Source organism: Sinocyclocheilus grahami, unplaced genomic scaffold, assembly GCF_001515645.1.
Source record: "Sinocyclocheilus grahami isolate Dianchi unplaced genomic scaffold, SAMN03320097.WGS_v1.1 scaffold25.1, whole genome shotgun sequence".
NCBI classification, from domain to species: Eukaryota; Metazoa; Chordata; class Actinopteri; order Cypriniformes; family Cyprinidae; genus Sinocyclocheilus; species Sinocyclocheilus grahami.
In genome coordinates this window covers 2562238-2582787 of record NW_015505204.1, presented here as the reverse complement: position 1 = coordinate 2582787, position 20550 = coordinate 2562238, and the positions used below count along the sequence as shown (strand labels likewise).

General features: G+C 35.9%; 1 protein-coding gene across 1 annotated transcript; it reads right to left on the bottom strand.

Annotated features, from left to right (window-relative positions):
- Window positions 1–765: 765 nt before the first annotated feature.
- cplx2a (complexin 2a) lies at window positions 766–20227 on the bottom strand. The gene is made up of 4 exons (XM_016250179.1): window positions 20190–20227; window positions 19894–19945; window positions 4540–4716; window positions 766–1776 (listed from the first exon to the last, which is right to left on the bottom strand). The coding sequence occupies exons 1-4, from the start codon at window positions 20225–20227 to the stop codon at window positions 1585–1587; spliced, it is 459 nt and encodes a 152-aa protein (XP_016105665.1). The 3' UTR covers window positions 766–1584.
- Between the last annotated feature and the right edge of the window lie 323 nt (window positions 20228–20550).

The following is a 20550-nucleotide window of genomic DNA, read 5'->3' as shown; positions in this document are numbered from 1 at the left end:
AACAGACACTATATACTAGAGGCTATGAAATTGCTGGTTAAATTCAGATTTTTAGTTTACTGCAGTGACAAATCAATTGTTAACATACAAGTATACACTACTGTTTATTACTGAATATTATTATTTTTTAAACATTCATGAATTTTATGCTCACCAAGGCTGTATTCATTTGTAGAAAAATACAGTAATGCTGTAAAATATCAATACAAATGAAAATAACTATTTTCTATTTTAAAATATTTAAGTTGAATAAATGTGATGGTAAAGCTGATTTTTTTTGTGGAATACATGATACATTCATTTTTCCAAGGATTTTTTTGATGAATAGAAAATGCTAAATGCACATACATTTTTGTAACATTATCAGTCTTCCAATTTTTTAATGTGGGAAAGTGAAATTACATGAGAATTTGTTTGATCAATTTAATAGATCATAGCTGAATGAAAGTATTATCTTATTTTCCAAAAAAAAAAAAAAAAACTATTACTGACCCCACACTTCTGAACAGTATTACTATCAACTTCAGTTCATAAAATCTGCAGGTATAATATTACACAACATAAATCATGTTAACTACACATTTTCTTTTAGAATATTGCAAATTCTGTTAATTGCTATTTTCTAGTATTGAAACACCAAAACTAGGTATGTGTGATTGGTTTATTACAATGCCATATACCCAACAGATCTTAAGACAAACATATCACTTTTTTTTTAAATCATCAGAGCCATTCATACACTCTTACGAATTTATTTCGTTTTACTGCAAGCCAAGCAAACAGAATACGTTATTATTGCTGAGAATGTTGTAGATCACAGACGAGAATTCCCCCTTGCTCTAGACCAGAGAAATTATAGTCCATCCCTGTGAAACTGAGTTTCAATCTAAAAATCAGAAATCTTCGTAAATTCAGAATCTGTTGTAAAGCACAAAAATGGTGCGAGAACACAGTCTCGACAACACTGTTAAACTGAATTGAGGCATTAAATGTTCCAGACTGATGAAACTACAGTGCAAGTGGGACAAGATTCACCAGAATGAACTAAATGGCGTAGTGACAAACGTACAAAGTTGTTGTCATTTAGCTTACAGCGTGGGAGAATGTTATTGCCTCCTTTATCTGATTGCAATCTCTGCAGTGACAAAAACAAGATGTCAGTGAGCACACAAACACTATGGACACATGCAAGACCAGAATGTCTTTAACCAAGTACTTTTTCCTCATATTGAACGCTAAATGAACGTGGAAAACCTTATCGATTGGTGATACAAAACAGTGGAATAGACACTCGGAACAATTCATGCATATATATTGCTGTTTACGTATTGAATAAGAAATAACAGCCGAAGAGATGATGTGATTCAGGTTTCCCTGTAAAGATAAAATATGGCTTATATTCTGATAATTATACCCTCTTGCTTGATTGATTGATCTGTCACTAATATCTAAAGCTCCTTGCAAATTGAAATATGTGAAAGGTAAATGTAGTAGGTGTTTTGTCTAGTGTGCTCTCTTCTCGCCGAAGTCAGTACACGTTAAAATAATATCTAAAGCTGCGTGTGCTTGAGATTATTTAGGGAATTACTTCTTCAACATGTCCTGCAGCGGGCCCGGTAGATACTTCATCATCGTGTCCATGATGTTTTCCTCCTCCTCGTCATCTCCGCAGCCGGATGGTACTGCTTTCTTTGGACGGGTCAGACTGCCTTCGCTCGCCTGCTCCATCGCCGCCTGCGCCTCTGCTTCGGCCACCTCGCGCTTCTTAATGCCATACTGATGCACAAACATAGAGATGTTACAAAGCTGACATTAAAAAGGTTGTATCAATAAAAAATGCTTAAATGCTTAAAGCCAAAAACATTTTTCACCCAAAAATGAAAATTCTGTCATTACTCACCCTCATATCCTTCCAAAAACCTTAATTCATCTTCAGAACACAAATGGAAGATATTTTTGATGAAATCCGAGATCTTTTTGACCCTCCATAGAGAGCAACGCAACTACCACGTTCAAGAAAGGTAGTAAGGACATTGTTAAAGGGGTCATAGGTTGCCCATTTTCCACAAGTTGATATGATTCTTTAGGGTCTTAATGAAAAGTCTGTAACATAGTTTGGTTAAAATTTCTCAATGGTAGTGTAAAAAACACCTTTTTTACCCTGTCAAAAACAGCTCTTTTCAGATCAAGCTGTTTTTGTAGCATTTTCCTTTAAATGTTAATGAGCTCTGCTGACCCCGCCCCTCTCTTCCGAGCTGCTCACAGAGAGACTGTTTACTTTAGCCGCATTCATCGTGAAACTTGCTAATTAGCACATTATTAGGAAAGGCGATATGCAAAGATTCATTACAAAACATTATACTCACTTCTGTAGATGAGGCTGGATCATGAATCATTCGCGCGAACATAGAGGCATTTATGTAGATCGGGGGCGCATTTCCTTCAGAAACAAATGTAATCCACTGCGAGTTCAGCGGCTCAGATGTCGGGAGTAAATGACGACTGCTGTTCATTATTACATCCAACAACAGAACACCTCAATCACTTAGGAGTCATTCTTGTCTACATCTGCTCCAGTGGTGAAACAATGGCGGACTGATGACAGCTCACTCAGGGCGGGTCTAAGGTAAGACACCAGTCCAGTCTGTGCTGAAACGCTACTGTCAATCAAACTATCGTGGGAGGGGCCTGTCTGTGTGATGTCACACAGACAGGCATCTGAGATTGGCTCGATTTGAGAAAGGGGAAAACTTTTAACGAGATTTAAAAAAAAAAAACACTGGATGGATTTTTATCATTACAGGGTGGTTGTGTACGCACACTGTCAACACACATTTCAGTTCAAACAACTTGTAAAAGTGCATGTAGCATCCTATGACCCCTTTAAAATAGTCCATGTGACATCAATGGTTCAACCTCAACATAGAAGAGAAGAATCATTGAATAAAGTCGTTATTTTTGTTTTCTTTGCACACAAAAAATATTCTCGTAGCTTTATAAAACTGAGGTTGAACCACTGACGTCACATGGACTATTTAAACAATGTCCTTACTACCTTTCTGGGCCTTGAACGTGGTAGTTATGTTACTGTCTATGGAGGGTCAGAAAGCTCTCAGATTTCATCAAAACTATCTTAATTTGTGTTCTGAAGATGAATGAAGGTCTTACGGGTTTGGAACGACATGAGGGTGAGTAATTAATGACAGAATTTAAATTTTTTTGGGTGAACTATCCCTTTAAGGTAAAGAAACTAAGACACTGTTTATGCTTGTCTATGCACTTTTGAGTCAAATGTGTCCAAACATTTGAATCATATACTGAATGATTACTGTGCTCGTATACAGTACCATGATATTTACATGGTACTTTAGAAAATATCATGGTACTACCGTGATGCAATGACAGATACAATTTTGCCAACTATTTAAAGAACTAACCACAAGTTGTGTGCCTTATTTTCTTTGAGTAATAATTTTTTAATTTTTCTAATAATTTAAACATTTTAAGTTTTTTATTAAATTGTCATCAAAAGGATAGTCTACCCACAAATGAAAATTCTGTCATCATTTACTCACCCTCGTGTCGTTCCAATCCTGTATGACTTTGTCTTCTATGGAACATAATGGACTTTTTTCACACACTGTGATGACTTGTTTCCACATTTATTGTCGTCATAAATCTAGCAAAGTTTTTTTTACATTCTCATTTTTAAAAATGTAATGTACATTTATAACACACTTTGTTTCATTACCTTGGCATTTGATTACAGAAAACTTCTGCGCAGTTACAGTAGTTGCGGGAGTGACAGCAAATTTTACATCTTTCCCTCTTCCAGTTAAGACATAATCAATCTTGCAATATTTTTTTTTTCTCTTTTGAAGAGCATACAGAAATGCTATTACAGATTTTTTTTCTTTTGCTATTGGAGTAAATGGAAATGCAAGAATTATATTTGTTATAGATTCTGTTCACCACTGTTACCCGTAAGTGTCCATAGAAGATATTTTGTTTTGGTTCCAGTGGATTTCGATTTTAGTTTTTGTCCACATAATGGAATTCAATGGGAACAGAAACTGTTTGGTTAACATTATTTGAAATATCTACTTTTATGTTCCACAGAAGAAACAAAGTCACAAAGTTTGGGATGATGTGAGGATTAGTAAATGATGACAGAAATTTCATTTTTGGATGGATTTATCCCTTCAACTAGATTAGGGGTAGGCAAGTTCGGTCCTAGAGAGCCGTAGTCCTGCAGAGTTCAGCTCCAACCCTGAAAACAAAACTAACCTGCCTACAGCCTTAGTAATCCTGAAGACATTGATTAACTTGTTCAGGTGTGTTTGATTAGGGTTGGAGCTGAACTCTGCAGAACTGCGGCTCTCTAGGACCGAACTTGCCTACCCCTGAACTAGATGAAAAAAATATTGACAATATTGAAAACACAGAGTTGACTTCAGAAGGTTTGGGGAGCCAATAAGGATAGCTAATGATCATTTTCCAAAAAGCAGAGATCTGACCATGATGGTTGGTTTCTCTAACCTTGTCTCTGATGCCCTGTCTTATGGCTTCCCGCTCTGCTTCCATCTTGGCGTGTTTGTCCTTCCTCTCATCCTCTTCCTGTCTCAGAGCTTCCTGTCTCTCTTCTTCCTTCTCTTTTTCTGCTTCAGGATCTTTATCCTCATCTCCTCCCAACATTTTGCCAACATCAGGGGGGCCTCCTGCAAACACATAAGAGATTCTATAAAGAATATAAATGACAAACAACTTTTTGTGTTTTTTAAATGATGACTGGATGCAACTAGAAAAACGATGTGCAATTGCACTATTTATATTACCTGTTCGTACAACAGATAAGGCCTAGATATTTCCAAATAGCTTAATAGATATTAAGCTAGATATTTCCAAATTAAAAAGCGAACATGTAAGTGAATACTATTTATAGTGTATATTAGACAATATGCTGAGACTTGATGTAAAGCTGATATGATAAACCTAATTATACAAGAAAATGGCATAAATACACTACCATTCAAAATTGGTAAGTTTTTTTTTCTCTTATGCCTACCACATTTTTTTAAAATTAAAAAGTCAATGATAAAAAGAGATATATAGTAAAATAATTGTTTTCTATTTGAATGTATTTTAAAATGTAATTTATTTCTGTGATGTAAAGCTGAATTTTCAGCCTCATTACTTCAGTCTTCTGTGTCACATGATCCTTCAGAAATCATTCCAATATGCTGATTCAAGAAACAATTCTTATGTTTATCAATATATTTTTGCGGAAACCGTAATGCATGGTTTATTTGATGAATAGAAAGCTCTTTTGGTTAAATTAACTTTTGATCAAATTAATGAATCCTTGCTGATTAAAAGTATTGATTTAAAAAAAAAAATCTCCCAAGCCTTTGAATTTTAATGTATTTGGTAGTAATGAAATTTCATTGGTTTTCTATAAACTAAAAAACACTATCCCAGTTTATCTGCAAAAACTGATGACAGGTTAGTACAAAAGTCAAAAAAGACCAACCAACTCAGCAAAACAAAGTTAACTTCTAAATAATAAATTCACCACAGCAGGTAAAGACACCTGGAGGCACCCAAACACATTCCAGAGCATCTGAGAAAAATATCAGTTGACGAATCTATCCAACCACTGAAAGAAGTCCTGTTCACTGGATTAAACGGAGCATCCTAGCAGGAACAGGAATAATTCATGGGTTGGTCACAGTCCCGGTGAGGCCACACCATGCCTCAACACACTTCCAAAAATAAACCGAGGGAATGTCACTTTGTAAAAGTCCTGGCCACCATCCTCATGCCTCTAGTAGTACACAGAGGACATCACATTCAGATCTCCCAAGCACAGTCTGGAAAGTGAAACGAGGATATATGCGACAATAATCTGGCTTTGTGTGGTATGTGCTACATATCAATTTCTGTGGTCTGGCTCTCACCACCCACTGAAACACAAACTTTACATCATCAGAACATTACACCACAAGGCAAAGAATGTACTAACAAGTGCAATATCAAGGAGAAAACTCATCAAGAATGCTCTGAAAGCCTGTGGCTATGCAGAACGGGCCTTTGTTAAAAGCCATGATGTCCAGCAAAAACACATAGAAACAGAAAAACATTGTTACACTGTATGTGGACGAATTGGCTCAAATGATTATTGACCCAATTACGTAACACTTTATAATAATAAATCATTAACAAAAATCAATGCTCTGTGATTTAAATGTTTAATTAATGTGGTCATGGACTTCTTGAAAATCTACAGATGATTTTAACAGATGTTCTACAATTTTTAAAAGCTTGTTAATGTACAACGCTTTTGCTGCTATGTGATACGGGTTTGGTGGTATGGGTAGGTTTAAGGGTTGGTTAAAAGGTCAGACGTTTATATTACTGTTTATAATACATTGTTTATATTACAGTGGGATGTGTTAAGAAATGAACAAGTTCTTTTAAAAAAAATTATGTTTCTCCTGTGTCAAGGAATGTCCTGTTTAATGATATACAGTAGGCTACTACACTAATTTGAGGCAATATAAAGCACCCAAATTACAATGTGTAATTTAAACAAATGTTGTTACAACAGCTAAAAGTCCAGTGCCCATAAAGGTACTGAATGATTAGTAAACATTTATAAACAATGATGAATAGTTTCCACTTCAGATTAAAAAAAAAATTATGTTTCTCCTGTGTCAAGGAATGTCCTGTTTAATGATATACAGTAGGCTACTACACTAATTTGAGGCAATATAAAGTTTTGCACCCAAATTACAATGTGTAATTTAAACAAATGTTGTTACAACAGCTAAAAGTCCAGTGCCCATAAAGGTACTGAATGATTAGTAAACATTTATAAACAATGATGAATAGTTTCCACTTCAGATTAGGTACTGCAAAAACATGAACAAATGATTTGTAAAGATGCGTAAATAGGGTGAATTCCAGACTTTTTTTGGGCATTTCGATGACTGCTCATAAAGGTATTAATGTTTGGTAAACATTTATAAACATTTACAAATGATGAATAGTTTCCACCAGATTGGGTATTGCAAAAATATGAACATATAATTAATGAATGATCTTTAAGATGTGTAAATAGTAGAAGTCTACACAACAAACAAAGATCAAATATATGACCTTTACAGACTGTGATTATGAGTTAATGAATATGTTAACATGAATATTGCTTAAAATGACTAATTAAGCTAATTTTTTCACAGCATTTGTGTATGTAAAAAAGAGCATTAGGTAATATATGAACTAAGGTTTAGTTACATTTGTTAGCATTCAAAAGTACATTAATAAATAAGCTTTTAATAATTGTATAATTTCTGAATATCTGTGACCCTGGACCACAAAACCAGTCATAAGTAGCACGGGTATATTTGTAGCAATAGCCAAAAATACATTGTGGGACAAAATGATCGATTTTTCTTTTATGGCAATAATCATTAGGATATTAAGAAAAGATCATGTTCTATAAAGATATTTTGCAAATATCCTACCAAAAATATATCAAAACTTAATTTTTGATTAGTAATATGCATTGCTAAGAACTTCACGTGGACAACTTTAAAGGCGATTTTCTCAATATTTCGAGTTTTCAAAGTAAATTTCAAAGATTCATATTTTTAAATAGTTGTCTCTCAGCCAAATACTGTCCCATTCTAACAAACCATACATCAATGGAAAGCTTATTTATTCAGCTTTCAGGTTTAAAAATATTGACTCTTTGTGGTCCAGGGTCACATATTTTAAAAAGTGCATGATTGTATGAGTTGGCATTTGTAAGCATGTATCCCTAATAGGTGTGATATTTGTATGTTGTGTGTATATGTATATTGTGCCTCTCAGTGATGCTCTTGAGTGCCTGTTTATTTTTCAGTGTACATTGTTGTATGCATATGGAAACCATGTTTTTGAGTCCTGTGAGTGAATATGGAGCATATTGAATCCATAATTGATCCTTGAATTTTAGCTTAAAAGAGAGTATGGAAAAAATGAGCAACAGCAACAGACATGGTGAAACACAAAAATTTACCAAGCTGGTTAACATATGGTGTTGCATGTGCTCCCTTTCCGCTTTTGTACCTCTCAACAGATGGCATCAAAATGGTTCTCTGTCTGAAACGTTAAACCAAAGCTGCTCATTTTTTCGAGTCTATGATTGAAGAATCGCTGTCACTAATGTATCAACATAAGTCTTGTGTTTTGAAATATCTATTTTTGGGACGGTTAGGACAGCTGGTGCTCTTCACACTGTCCTCTGCTTCAGTCAGCTGCTCTGTGGCCCTGGTCCAGCGGTGACATCAGCTTTTCTACTTTAAACACACTCGGGCTCGAGTCTGAAAGCGCTGAAGCAAATATTTGAACTGCATGGCCATTTGGGCATCCACATCACAGGACCACACCACATCACTACACACAAACAAGCTTTCACATAACAGCATAGTGAAGGTGAGAGATGGTCCATTATTATATGAATATTGCACAAATATACTGTGGTGGCGCCACTGGCCTAAATGATAACAAATATAATCATGCACCATGGTATTTATGTGGTACTGCATGGTATTTCAAAGAATTCCATGGCATGTTCCACAAATAGGGTGCAATTTGGTTTTCCAATATATATTTTTGTCCCCAAGAATTAGAGACACGTATGTTTTGTGTTGTGAGACTTATTAGACATGTTTGCTAAACTATTATATTACATAAAATTAATCTAACATTAAAACTAGCAAGGCCTGTCTCATCTCAGAGACCTTGACCCTTTGGATTGAACTATTAAATACAGTAATGTCATAATTTTGGCAAACTGTTGAGTTTATTGTTCATTGTAGTAAAACTAAAAGTGTTGTAAATCAAAATTTAACAAACAAAACAAAAAAAAAACGGAATTTGTAGCTGTTACGCAATGCAACCCTATTACCACATGCCTTTCCCCATTACAACATTACTTTAAAATTGGTGACTCAGGAAGTGGATATTTTCTATGCCATGACAAATAATAAACGAATAAAATGACAAACAAATAATATCATCTAAATTGTCTTAATTTTTTTGTCGTGGTACTCTCCATAACGGGGCTAGATGGTAACTCTGGGGAGAAGAATTGTAGAATAAAGTCGTTATTTTTGTTTTTGTTTTTTCGCACAAAAGGTATTCTCGTAGCTTCATAAACTTACGGTTCAACCACTGTTACATGGACTATTTTGTCAATGTTCTTGGTACCTTTCTGGGCTTTGAACTTGGTAGGACCCTGATGTCTATGGAGGGCCAGAAAGCTCTTGAATGAAGGTCTTTGGAATGACATGAAGGTGGGTAATTAATGACAGAATTTTCATCACTATCCCTTTCACCACTCAACTCTGTTACCCAAGAGAAAAGCACCTGGTCCTGAATTTGCAAAAAAAATTGTAAACCTGTTATCCATATGCCATAGTATGTCATAGTTCATTGTAATTTTATTACATTTTATCTAATAAATTTTTTATAATTACTGCTCATACTGCTCAATATTCAGTCCTGGGCTGCTGAATCAGATTGATTTTGTAATGATCAAATGACATGGAAGTCTGGAGTAATGGATACAAAAAATTAAGTTTTGCCATTGCAGGATTTAATTCAAATATATACTACAATAGAAAACAGTAGTTTTACAGCGTTACTGTTTTTATTTGGCGAGCATATAAGACACATCTTTAAAAAAACATTTAAAAATCTTACAGATCCCATAATAATAATAATGACGATAATAATAAATAGTAACGCTTAAAAATGAGAAAAGAGAAGTTAGTTCTGAGAAAAGCTCTAGGTTAATTACTTTTTTTGGGTAAACAAATTAATTTTGGACAATTTATTGAATGTGTGCAGAAATAAACAACCACAATAACATGATCATGAACTATTTTTCAACATGTAAAAATGCATGTTTTAGATGGCGTTTTGTCATGTCAGCTTTACACATTTGGCAATTACTTTAGTGCTCTGCATTTACAAATTGGATGTAGGAGGTCACCTTTCCCATTCAGAAAAAAAGAAAGAAAGATAGCTAAGAAAAAAAAGCATTTATAGTCATGCCAGAACATAAAGTAGTATTTAGCAGGTGCTTTTTATCCAATGCATCTTGCAGTAGAAGTAATTAACCACAGAGGCATTACATTTATGCATAGAAAATGTGATTTTTCAAGATGTTTATGCAAAAAGCTGTGTGACACCAGAAAGAATCAATATCCAGTAAGACTTTAGGGACATAGTCACCTTTTAGTTGAGGACACGCCACATGACTCTGCATGATTGAAACACACCCTCGCTCTTAGGGCAACACCGCAGTGCGCAAAGGTTCTCATAACACCTCCCTGTTGCTGTAGTGTTGTTAAAAACTGGGCTGATGCAACTGACCCATGAAAAGGTTTAGTATTTCGGTGTTCTCTCTGCTGAGAGGAGACAGCATATTTACCAAACTGAGAGAGTTGCAAGCTCAAAAAAAAATTTCTTTAGAATGTCTCTAAAAGCAAAACGAGTGGACAGCAGTAGACACAGTTCAGCTTCTCTCTTTTTTTGCAAATAAGCAACCATTTACTTTCTTTTATTTCTTTTATCACGCAAATCAATTCCCACATCTGAATTTGACAAAGAAGGTATATAGTGGGTCCTTAAATCAAGCACTGAGCAGAAAGGCCTGCTGAGATCATCAGTTGCATTGATCATGAATGTAGATCAATATTGAAGGACTGAGAGAGAGAGAGAGAGAGAGAGAGAGAGAGAGAGGAATGATGCTTTATGTTACAACTGTTTCTGCTGAACTTTTTATTCTGCGAGCATTTATCTCTTCTGGACTGCAGCCAAATGGGAAACACTGATTTATTCGCTCTCAGCACAGAGAGCTGAGTGGACAAAACGAGGAGAGAGCAGAGCAGAGGAGAGACTCTGATTATTGAAGAACTGAAGGTGAAGAATAGGAGAAAGAGAGAAATGTGTTTGAAATGTCTTGTAAACACCTCGCACAGATCATATTCATCTCTGCCATCTCCGTTCCGCTGGGTAGAGCGTCCCTGAAGAGTTATATGTGGCATTCCCCATTTACGCTTGCCAGTACAATTTTAACAGGTTATGACCGCAACAGTAAAGAAAGGAGGGATAGGATGAGGAAACAGAGACTGAATGAATAAACGTGATGAAGTCAAAAATAAACCTGTACGCATTTCAAGAGTGACTAACTGAATATCTGTTCAATTAGTCAGTAGCCTATTTATTTGTTACATACTGTTACTTAATTGGCTAATTTGTCATTTCCCTGTTGTTTTTTAGTACCCTTATTAATCTTATTGTATTTTTTTATTAAAACTCTAATTCTGACTAATATTTCTGAAACTAGTAACAAATTAATATTTACAAGTAAAACTAGAATAGGCTACAGTTTGAATACTTCCAATATTGGCAAGCTGAAAATTTACTCACCTTCAGGCCATCCAAGATGTGAACCAGTTTGAAGAAATTTAGCATTACATCACTTGCTCACCAGTGGATCCTCAGCAGTGAATGGGTGCCGTCAGAATGAGAGTCCAAACATCTGATAAAAACATCACAATAATCCAGGTAATCCACATGGCTCCAGTCCATCAGTTAATGTTTTATTAAGTGTAAAGCTTTGTGTTTGTAATGAACAAATTCATAAAACGTCCATAAGATGTTTTTAACATCAAACTGTTGCTAAAATATGAGTCCTCTATCCTTAATTTTGCAGTGAAAAAATCATCTTGTCTAAATCAGGAGAGAAATATGCACAGATCAAGCGCTGTTTACAAGTGCAAACAGTCCAAAACTGTTCTAAACTAAATATTTTGGTGGATTTTGATGTGAGAGGTCAACAGGGGATGGACTGGAGGAAGCGTTATTATGGACATTATTATGGATATTTTGGGCAGAAGTGATGGTTTAAAGTTAAATGCCTGAAATTTGATCACTGGATAAAGCCTTTTTCTTATTTTGTTGACATATTATAATTATTTTATATTTATTATTATTATTTTACAGGGGGGATTTTGGATATATTTATTTTTATTACTCCATAAAATACTGTCTACATAATTAAATAAATTCAACCAAATTTTTACGAGTAAAATGTTATATAGCTAATCTAGGCAAATTAGGCTATATAAGTCTATGTTAGTGAGAAAATGGCTTTTTAACATAATTGTAATCAAATCTACAGATGTAAATAGATAAAGTGTAATGAAATAAACACTTAAATGTGTACTTTGAATGTTTTCTTTGCTTGCCATAGGTTACCTGTCATTATGTGGTTGTCAGTGACAGATCAGCTCATTAAGACTGTAGACTGTGTTCAGTGCTTGTGTTTGCTTTGAAAGTGCCCTTCCCTTCTCTCACGTTTCACTGCGACACGCTGGGTCAAAATGACTCCGTTATACCCCACACACCCCTCCCACCCGCTCCCATCCAAGCCTCGGGTTTTTACAAAGCACAGAGGTGCTTTTGATTATGCAACCTGGTCCACTTTCACGCACATCATGCCACTGCCACTGCAATGCAGCATCGACCGCACTGCTGCTGTTCTGCAGTAGTACTACTGGCACGCGTTCATCTCGCGGTAGGCGTGTATTGAGTATTGATAAGGAGTGATGCAGCGAGAGTGAGCCTATAATCATCGCGCCAATATCCCCCCACCATCTTTCTTTTACTGCTGAGAACGGGTGCAGAGCTATGGACTATGGAAACCCATTTCCGCCACTGAATAAAAAAAATAAAAAAGGTAATTGCGACTTTTTATCTCACAATTCTGACTTTTTTCTCGCAATTGCGAGTTTATATCCCGCAATTCTGACTTTTTTTCTCACAATTCTGTGAAAAAAAGTCAGAATTGTGAGAAAAAAAGTCAGAATTGCGGGATATAACTCGCAATTGCGAGAAAAAAGTCAGAATTGTGAGTTTATATCTCGCAGTTCTCACTTTATTTCTCAGAATTGCGACTTTATGTCTCGCAATTATGACTTTTTAACTCGCAATTGCAATTACCTCTTTTATTTTTTATTCAGTGGCGGAAACGGGCTTCCATACAGAGCAGCTGTTTCACATGTCTGTACTGACTATAAAATACTTTCTAAAATCACGGAATAAGTCTGTGTGATTACGTTCGACTGAAGAGAGGTGCAAGAAATAATTTAAGTAGCTAAAACCAGTCCAAAGATGGAGAACAAAAACCCATCTTTGTAGTTTTGGAATAGATACTACAGCAACAGACTGCAACCCAGCTGTGAAAAAGTGAAGTGAAAGTGACATGTGGCTAAGTATGGTGACCCATACTCGGAATTAGTGCTCTGCATTTACCCATACAAAGTGCACACACACAAACTGTGAACACACACCTGGAGCAGTGGGCAGCCGTTTTTTTTGCTGTGGCGCCCGGGGAGCAGTTGGGGGTTCGGTGCCTTGCTCAAGGGATACTTTCTAAAATCACGGAATAAGTCTGTGTGATTACGTTCGACTGAAGAGAGGTGCAAGAAATAATTTAAGTAGCTAAAACCAGTCCAAAGATGGAGAACAAAAACCCATCTTTGTAGTTTTGGAATAGATACTACAGCAACAGACTGCAACCCAGCTGTGAAAAAGTGAAGTGAAAGTGACATGTGGCTAAGTATGGTGACCCATACTCGGAATTAGTGCTCTGCATTTACCCATACAAAGTGCACACACACAAACTGTGAACACACACCTGGAGCAGTGGGCAGCCGTTTTTTTGCTGTGGCGCCCGGGGAGCAGTTGGGGGTTCGGTGCCTTGCTCAAGGGCACCTCAGTCATGGTATTGAAGGTGGGAGAGAGCGCTGTACATTCACCCCCCCACCTACAATCCCTGCCAGTACAAGACTTGAACCCACAACCTTTGGATTATGAGTCCAACTCTCTAACCATTAGGCCACGGCTTCCCCCTGGCTTCAATATCTGAAAATTCCTCAAAAAAGGATAAGGCTAAATAACGCCCGCTGGATAAAATTTTACAGAATGTATGAATGACTTTTGATATTATTTTTATTAATATTTATACATATTTAAAGTGTCACCACTGTAAAATACTGAATCAATTATTCCATTTAAAATTTTGTTAGAAAATTTAGTTGAACAATTAAAGCAGAATACCAGTAAAAGAGTTTCATCTGAAAATCTATGACATATATAGATATATGAATATTTACATATTTATTATATAATAGCAACTACATGAATGCAAATTTAATGACATGGGTCTTACCTATAGATTTTGCTCTCTTAACACAGGTTTTCATGAAAGTGTCTGAAATGTACATTTAATTCATGAAAATTAAATAATAACACTATAAATTACAAAAAATGTATTACGTTTAAAAGTAACACTATAGGGACAACATTCCACTTGGGTCCTTTTTTTTAAATTTAAAAATATAAACTTAATCCACAAATCTAAAAACACTTGTGTGCCTGCCTACAAATCCCTCATTAACAAATAGACACAAAAACTTTGATATATAACACTATAGGGACAACATTCCACTTGGGTCCTTTTTTTTTTAACTTAAAAATATAAACTTAATCCACAAATCTAAAAACACTTGTGTGCCTGCCTACAAATCCCTCATTAACAAATAGACACAAAAACTTTGATATTCAACAGATTATTTGCCAGCTGATTTGATTGGTCTGAGTGAGTTTGCTAAAGTGGGCAAGGCAAATCAAGCCTGGATGGGAATAAACCTTTTCACTTATAATTCTTATAGGTTCATAAGAAATTACTGAACATCTAAAAGTAAGATATCAGAGAGATAAGATAGCACGATATCAGAAGAGTGAGATATTATGAATTAGAAGTACAAAATGAAGATTTGTAAAGACAAATGTTGTAGAATTACAATATAAGCCAAGAGGAAACCAGTTTTCCTTTGCTGTTAACCAAACTAGGTTTTCGCGAGACTAGCATATTCTCACCAGAGCTTACGCTACATGCATCATCCGCTGGAACACTACTCTCTCATGAACACAAGTGCGATGGTCAATGGAATCTAGAGGTTATAGTTTATAAAGTTTTAAATACGGATATTTTTCTTACGCAAATGCAACGGTTCACTTCAGGAGGCCTTTATTAACCCCCCGGAGCTGTGTGGAGTACATTTTATGATGGATGGATGCACTTTTATTGGACTTCTTAAAATCTTAAACCCCATTCACTGCCATTATAAAGCTTGGAAGAGCCATGACATTTTTTTTTCTGATTGTATTTGTCTGAAAGTAAAAAGCCATATACATTTAGGATGGCTTGAGGGTGAGTAAATCATGGGGTAATTTTCATTTTTGGGTGAACTATCCCTTTAAGAGATATTCTGGTGGTTGATATCATTAAAAATCATCACCTAATATTACAAGAATCTACATTTAAATTAGTAATATTTAGTTGAATGTGTTTTAATAAGGGAAGTTTTGTTATAGGCTATGCATGTTATCAGAAAGTCACAATGCTCAAGAGATTTGTTATTGATTGTGCTAATGGACATTTCAGTGAAAAAAAAAAAATGAAACAAATAAATCAAGAAATTTCAAAATTCATTATTTATTTGTAATAAATGTGCAGTATTTTTGCTTTGGGAAAAAAATGAACCGACAGTTGATGTTAATTCCTGTCAGGGGGTGGCAGCAGTGAGCTGCGACGCGCCCGCTCCTCCAATAGAAACGGAGAAAGAATCTTCTCACAGCGGCTCGTTTAGCATTGACACCCGGTTAATCTGCCTCTGTTGATGATTTATTAAGTCTCTCAGCATTTGGTATATTCGATTCTATTACACCTGCTATCACGCAAGGGAATGCACTACAGATAATCGTGTCAACGTAAGTAATGTGCTAACACAACTTGCTAGCATTTCTTGGGCCAGTAGCAGTGTGTATAAAAGCACACGCGAAACTTTTCGCCACGTTACCTTTACTGTACGTTAGACTCGACATCTGTCGTTTATTAATAACTATATTTCACAGCTCATCTGACTTTGTAGTGTATTTAGACATATTTTAAGTAAGGATGATACAAATATTCAGACTTTGTACAGTGGTGGCCAAAATGATTAGAACACTAGTATTTTCACCAGCTAAAAATGTTTTAAGTCAGTTATTTCTATCTTTTGCTGTAGTGTGTCAGTAGGAAATATCAGTCTACATTTCCAAACATTCATTTTGCCATTGTAATAATCCAGTGAGATAATTGTTTGCACAAGGAGTCTGACAACAGCAGTGCTCCACACAGAGATCTGATCTCAGCATCATCCAGTCTGTCTGGAATCACATGAAGAAACAGAACAAACTGAGACAGAATACATCCAGAAGAACTGTGGCAACGTCTCCAAGATGCTTTAAGAAACCTGAAAAACTATGCACAAGTGCACCTAGGGCAAAAGCTGCTTTAACTCAAAGAATGGTCTCACCAAATGTTGATTTAATTTAGTTAATAGATAATAATCCAGTGAGATAATTGTTTGCACAAGGAGTCTGACAACAGCAGTGCTCCACACAGAAATCTGATCTCAGCATCATCCAGTCTGTCTGGAATCACATGAAGAAACAGAACAAACTGAGACAGAATACATCCAGAAGAACTGTGGCAACGTCTCCAAGATGCTTTAAGAAACCTGAAAAACTATGCACAAGTGCACCTAGGGCAAAAGCTGCTTTAACTCAAAGAATGGTCTCACCAAATGTTGATTTAATTTAGTTAATAGAAGTGAATTGATAAAGAAACTCTATTAATGACATTATTTTTGACAGCATCCTCATTTTACAATATTTTACACTTTAACTACTGTAGCTTTGCAGGTTGGTCTCTTGAAGCATCTTGGAGACGTTGCCACAGTTCGTCTGGATTTAGTTATTAGTTACTGCTTTAAGTGCTACAGTGCATCTCATCCTCTTGACTGCACCAGATTTGCCATTTCTTGCAGTGATATGTTACTCCACTCTCCCACCAAGACATGTTCAATTGTTCAAAAAGTCATTTCTGGTGGGGTACATTGTTACATGTGGTTTGCCACGTCAAGGACAATCAGGCATCTTATATTACAGAGACAGCAGTTTATTTATCTAGTCACATCTGCAGTCCTCCTGCCTACTGGACTATGGCATGCTCACACAGGTGATCAGGGACCCTGGGCATCTTCTGGTGTTTTTTTTAGAGTCAGTAAAACAAGTCAATTTTGGTTGGTGTGTAAAGAGGCTAATAGTATAATTAGCCTAGTTAAATGTATGACTGCTGATGGTTAATTAAGTCATTTGGACACATGCTAGATTGTAAATCCTATATATACAAAAAGCTATAAATGATTTCTGGTAGAAAAATCAGCATTATGCTACACGATCTGTCATTCTTGCAGTGCTATTGTACTGAGAGTCTGTTGTGATCAGGTGCTTGTCTCTGGTTCTGCCAGTAGATGGCTCTTGACTGCACCAGATTTGCCATTTCTTGCAGTGATATGTTACTCCACTCTCCCAACAAGACATGTTCAATTGTTCAAAAAGTCATTTCTGGTGGGGTACATTGTTACATGTGGTTTGCCACGTCAAGGACAATCAGGCATCTTATATTACAGAGACAGCAGTTTATTTATCTAGTCACATCTGCAGTCCTCCTGCCTACTGGACTATGGCATGCTCACACAGGTGATCAGGGACCCTGGGCCTTTTTTTAGAGTCAGTAAAACAAGTCAATTTTGGTTGGTGTGTAAAGAGGCTAATAGTATAATTAGCCTAGTTGAATTTATGACTGCTGATGGTTAATTAAGTCATTTGGACACATGCTAGATTGTAAATCCTATATATACAAAAAGCTATAAATGATTTCTGGTAGAAAAATCAGCATTATGCTACACGATCTGTCATTCTTGCAGTGCTATTGTACTGAGAGTCTGTTGTGATCAGGTGCTTGTCTCTGGTTCTGCCAGTAGATGGCACTATTTCCCTTTGTTTTGAAGGGCCAGGTGTCTGCTGACAAAGATGTGCCTCAGTTCCAGATGCTTGTTTGTATTATTGTGAATTATTCTGGTATCAGTGATACAGCATTAGGGAACAGACTGCATGCAGTAGCTCTAGCTGTATTTTTTTTGGCTCATCTCTCACCTCTGGTTGAAGCTCTTGTCTTGATCAGCATGTTGTAAGTTGTCTTTATGCTTATCGCTTCCTCACTCGACTTTTTTAAGACTGGGTATGCACTATTTGAAACTCACACTCATAGGAAATAGTACCTTAATGAGCTGTTACATCTAAATAAAGGAGCACTGAGATGATATTGGATCAATGTCAGTGATATTCAGATAACTGTCAAACTAAACTGTCAAAAGGAGAGAGAAAAAAAAGATGGTCCTTGGAGGATTTGGTGTAGGCAGCTTGAAGTACAAATGTCTTATAAGCTTCCTTATACGCGATGATTTCTTGCAGCTGTTGTGTTATCAGTACTTTGTGACGCAGCATCATCTCTGTGCAGATCATGTCAGATATATCACTGTCAACGTGACGCTTAAATTCTGCTTTGGGATGTAAAAGCTGAATTGCAAACAGACACAGATCCTTGTCCGCCACACCTAAGTTTAACGCTCAGCACACAACACACCCTTACAGATGAAAAGAAATGCATGGCTAAAGAATGAATGCAGGCACATGCAATCACATACTGAAGCATGCCGTACCCGCTCCGTCACTCTGAGCATTAAAGTCACAGGTTTTGAGGACGTGGCATTTGTTTTGGAGCACAAGGACAGTTGACAATTTTGAGTTTTCTTTCTTTGTTTGGCTATAATTAAGAAATGAAGAAATAGGTTTGTCAGCAAGTCAGATGATCATTTATTATATTAATAAGTTAGTTTTATTTAAATACAAAAACATTAAACACATGCATGCATATATGCATATTTATTAACTAATTAATAAATATTCTAATAAATAGTATTACTTAATATTTTCAGACCTGTTCTTTGGTCAGATATACCACTGAAAACATACCCTAAAACCTGTAATTTCTGTTACTGTATCTAGCTAACCATTCTATTTTATGAAAATGTATTTAAATTAACATATCTGGTTGGGAAAAATGCTTCTGTCATTTATTGCTATTTGGTTGATTTTGAATTGTTTCATTGCAAAGTAATTAAGTGAAAATAATAATTTATGATAAATTAAAGTGGCTATAATTAGTGTCAATTACCTTTTATGACATTGCATATCAGCATAGTTTTGTCAGCAAGTCAGAATGTTATTTATTATATTAATGCAAAAACATACAATACATGTGTATAATACATTTTACATATACATTTTTTATAATTAATACTGTATATTTGAATATAGATAATCATTCTACAATTATTAGATTATAATATTGTATATAAAAAGACAACAAATGTTTTTTTTTTTTTTTTAGCTGGTTTAAAAAATAAAGCTATAAATTCCTTGGAAATAAGTTTGAAGGTGCAAAAATACTGCCATTTAGCTACAGAATGTGATATATCAGAATTGGTAAGGCATTTAATGTTGAAAGTGTGTTTTGGAATTATAGTAATATGCTGGAATGTACATAGGATGTACCCCAGCTTCTGATTCATCTGCTAAAAGTAAAAGGAAGTAAGATGTCGTTTATTACGAAGAAGGATGTTTCTGTGTACACAATACACATGCTTGCCAACTGTTGTGTGTACGTGTGTTTACTTCTTTTCCCCGCCTTTAAGCACTTAAAATGTTTAACTTCTTCCTGGAGTGGAGAGGATACAGAGGGCGGAGATGCAACCAATTCGCCTCTCTCCCAGACAGCCAATCAGTGCGCAAGAGCGGTCTTGTCCCCGCCCCCTGGGCCGGTCCTGCCAGAGCTGCTTTGTGTGAAGCATGCAGGGTGCTGCTGTCCTCCTCCCTTTTGTGTTAATGGCTGTCAGAGACGCAGAATAGAGGGAAAGCAGCTAGAAAGGGGCTCCATTTGATTAGAAAGCAGCGGAAAAGAAAACACTGCACACACCATGATGCCAGGACATGCTAGAAACCCACACGTGAGTCAGATGCCATTTTGTCATTTGCTTTTCCTCGTTGCTTCTGCCTGCTTCCATCCCTCTCCCTCCCCCGTTTGTAATGTTTAGGGTGCAGCTATAGTCTTGTGATACCTCTTAGCAGGGATGATGAGTGTGTGAGCTGGAAACATGGTTTTTTATTGGTGTTATGAAGTATTCTAATTTGTTGAGATAGTGAATTGGTGGGTTTTTGTTAAATGTGAGCCAAAATCATCACAATTAAAAGAACCAAAGACTTAAACTACTTCAGTCTGTGTGCATTGAATTTATTTAATACACGAGTTTTACAATTTGAGTTGAATTACTGAAATAAATGAACTTTTCCACAACATTCTAATTTATTGAGATGCACCTGTATTTTTTGTCAATATCGCACACCCCTAATATATTTAACGTTTTGTTTAGAAACATTTTTGATAAATATGAGAAGTGCCCTTTTTTCTACTTGAGCCCC

Coding starts and splice junctions, on each gene's coding strand:
- cplx2a (XM_016250179.1), bottom strand. CDS start 20,227: ATGTTTCCAGCTCACACACTCATCATCCCTGCTAAGAG. Junction 4,717..19,893: donor ACAAAGCAGCTCTGGCAGGA/CCGGCCCAGGGG, acceptor GTGTTTGCAGGA/GGCCCCCCTGATGTTGGCAA. Junction 1,777..4,539: donor GACAGGGCATCAGAGACAAG/GTTAGAGAAACC, acceptor TTTGTGCATCAG/TATGGCATTAAGAAGCGCGA.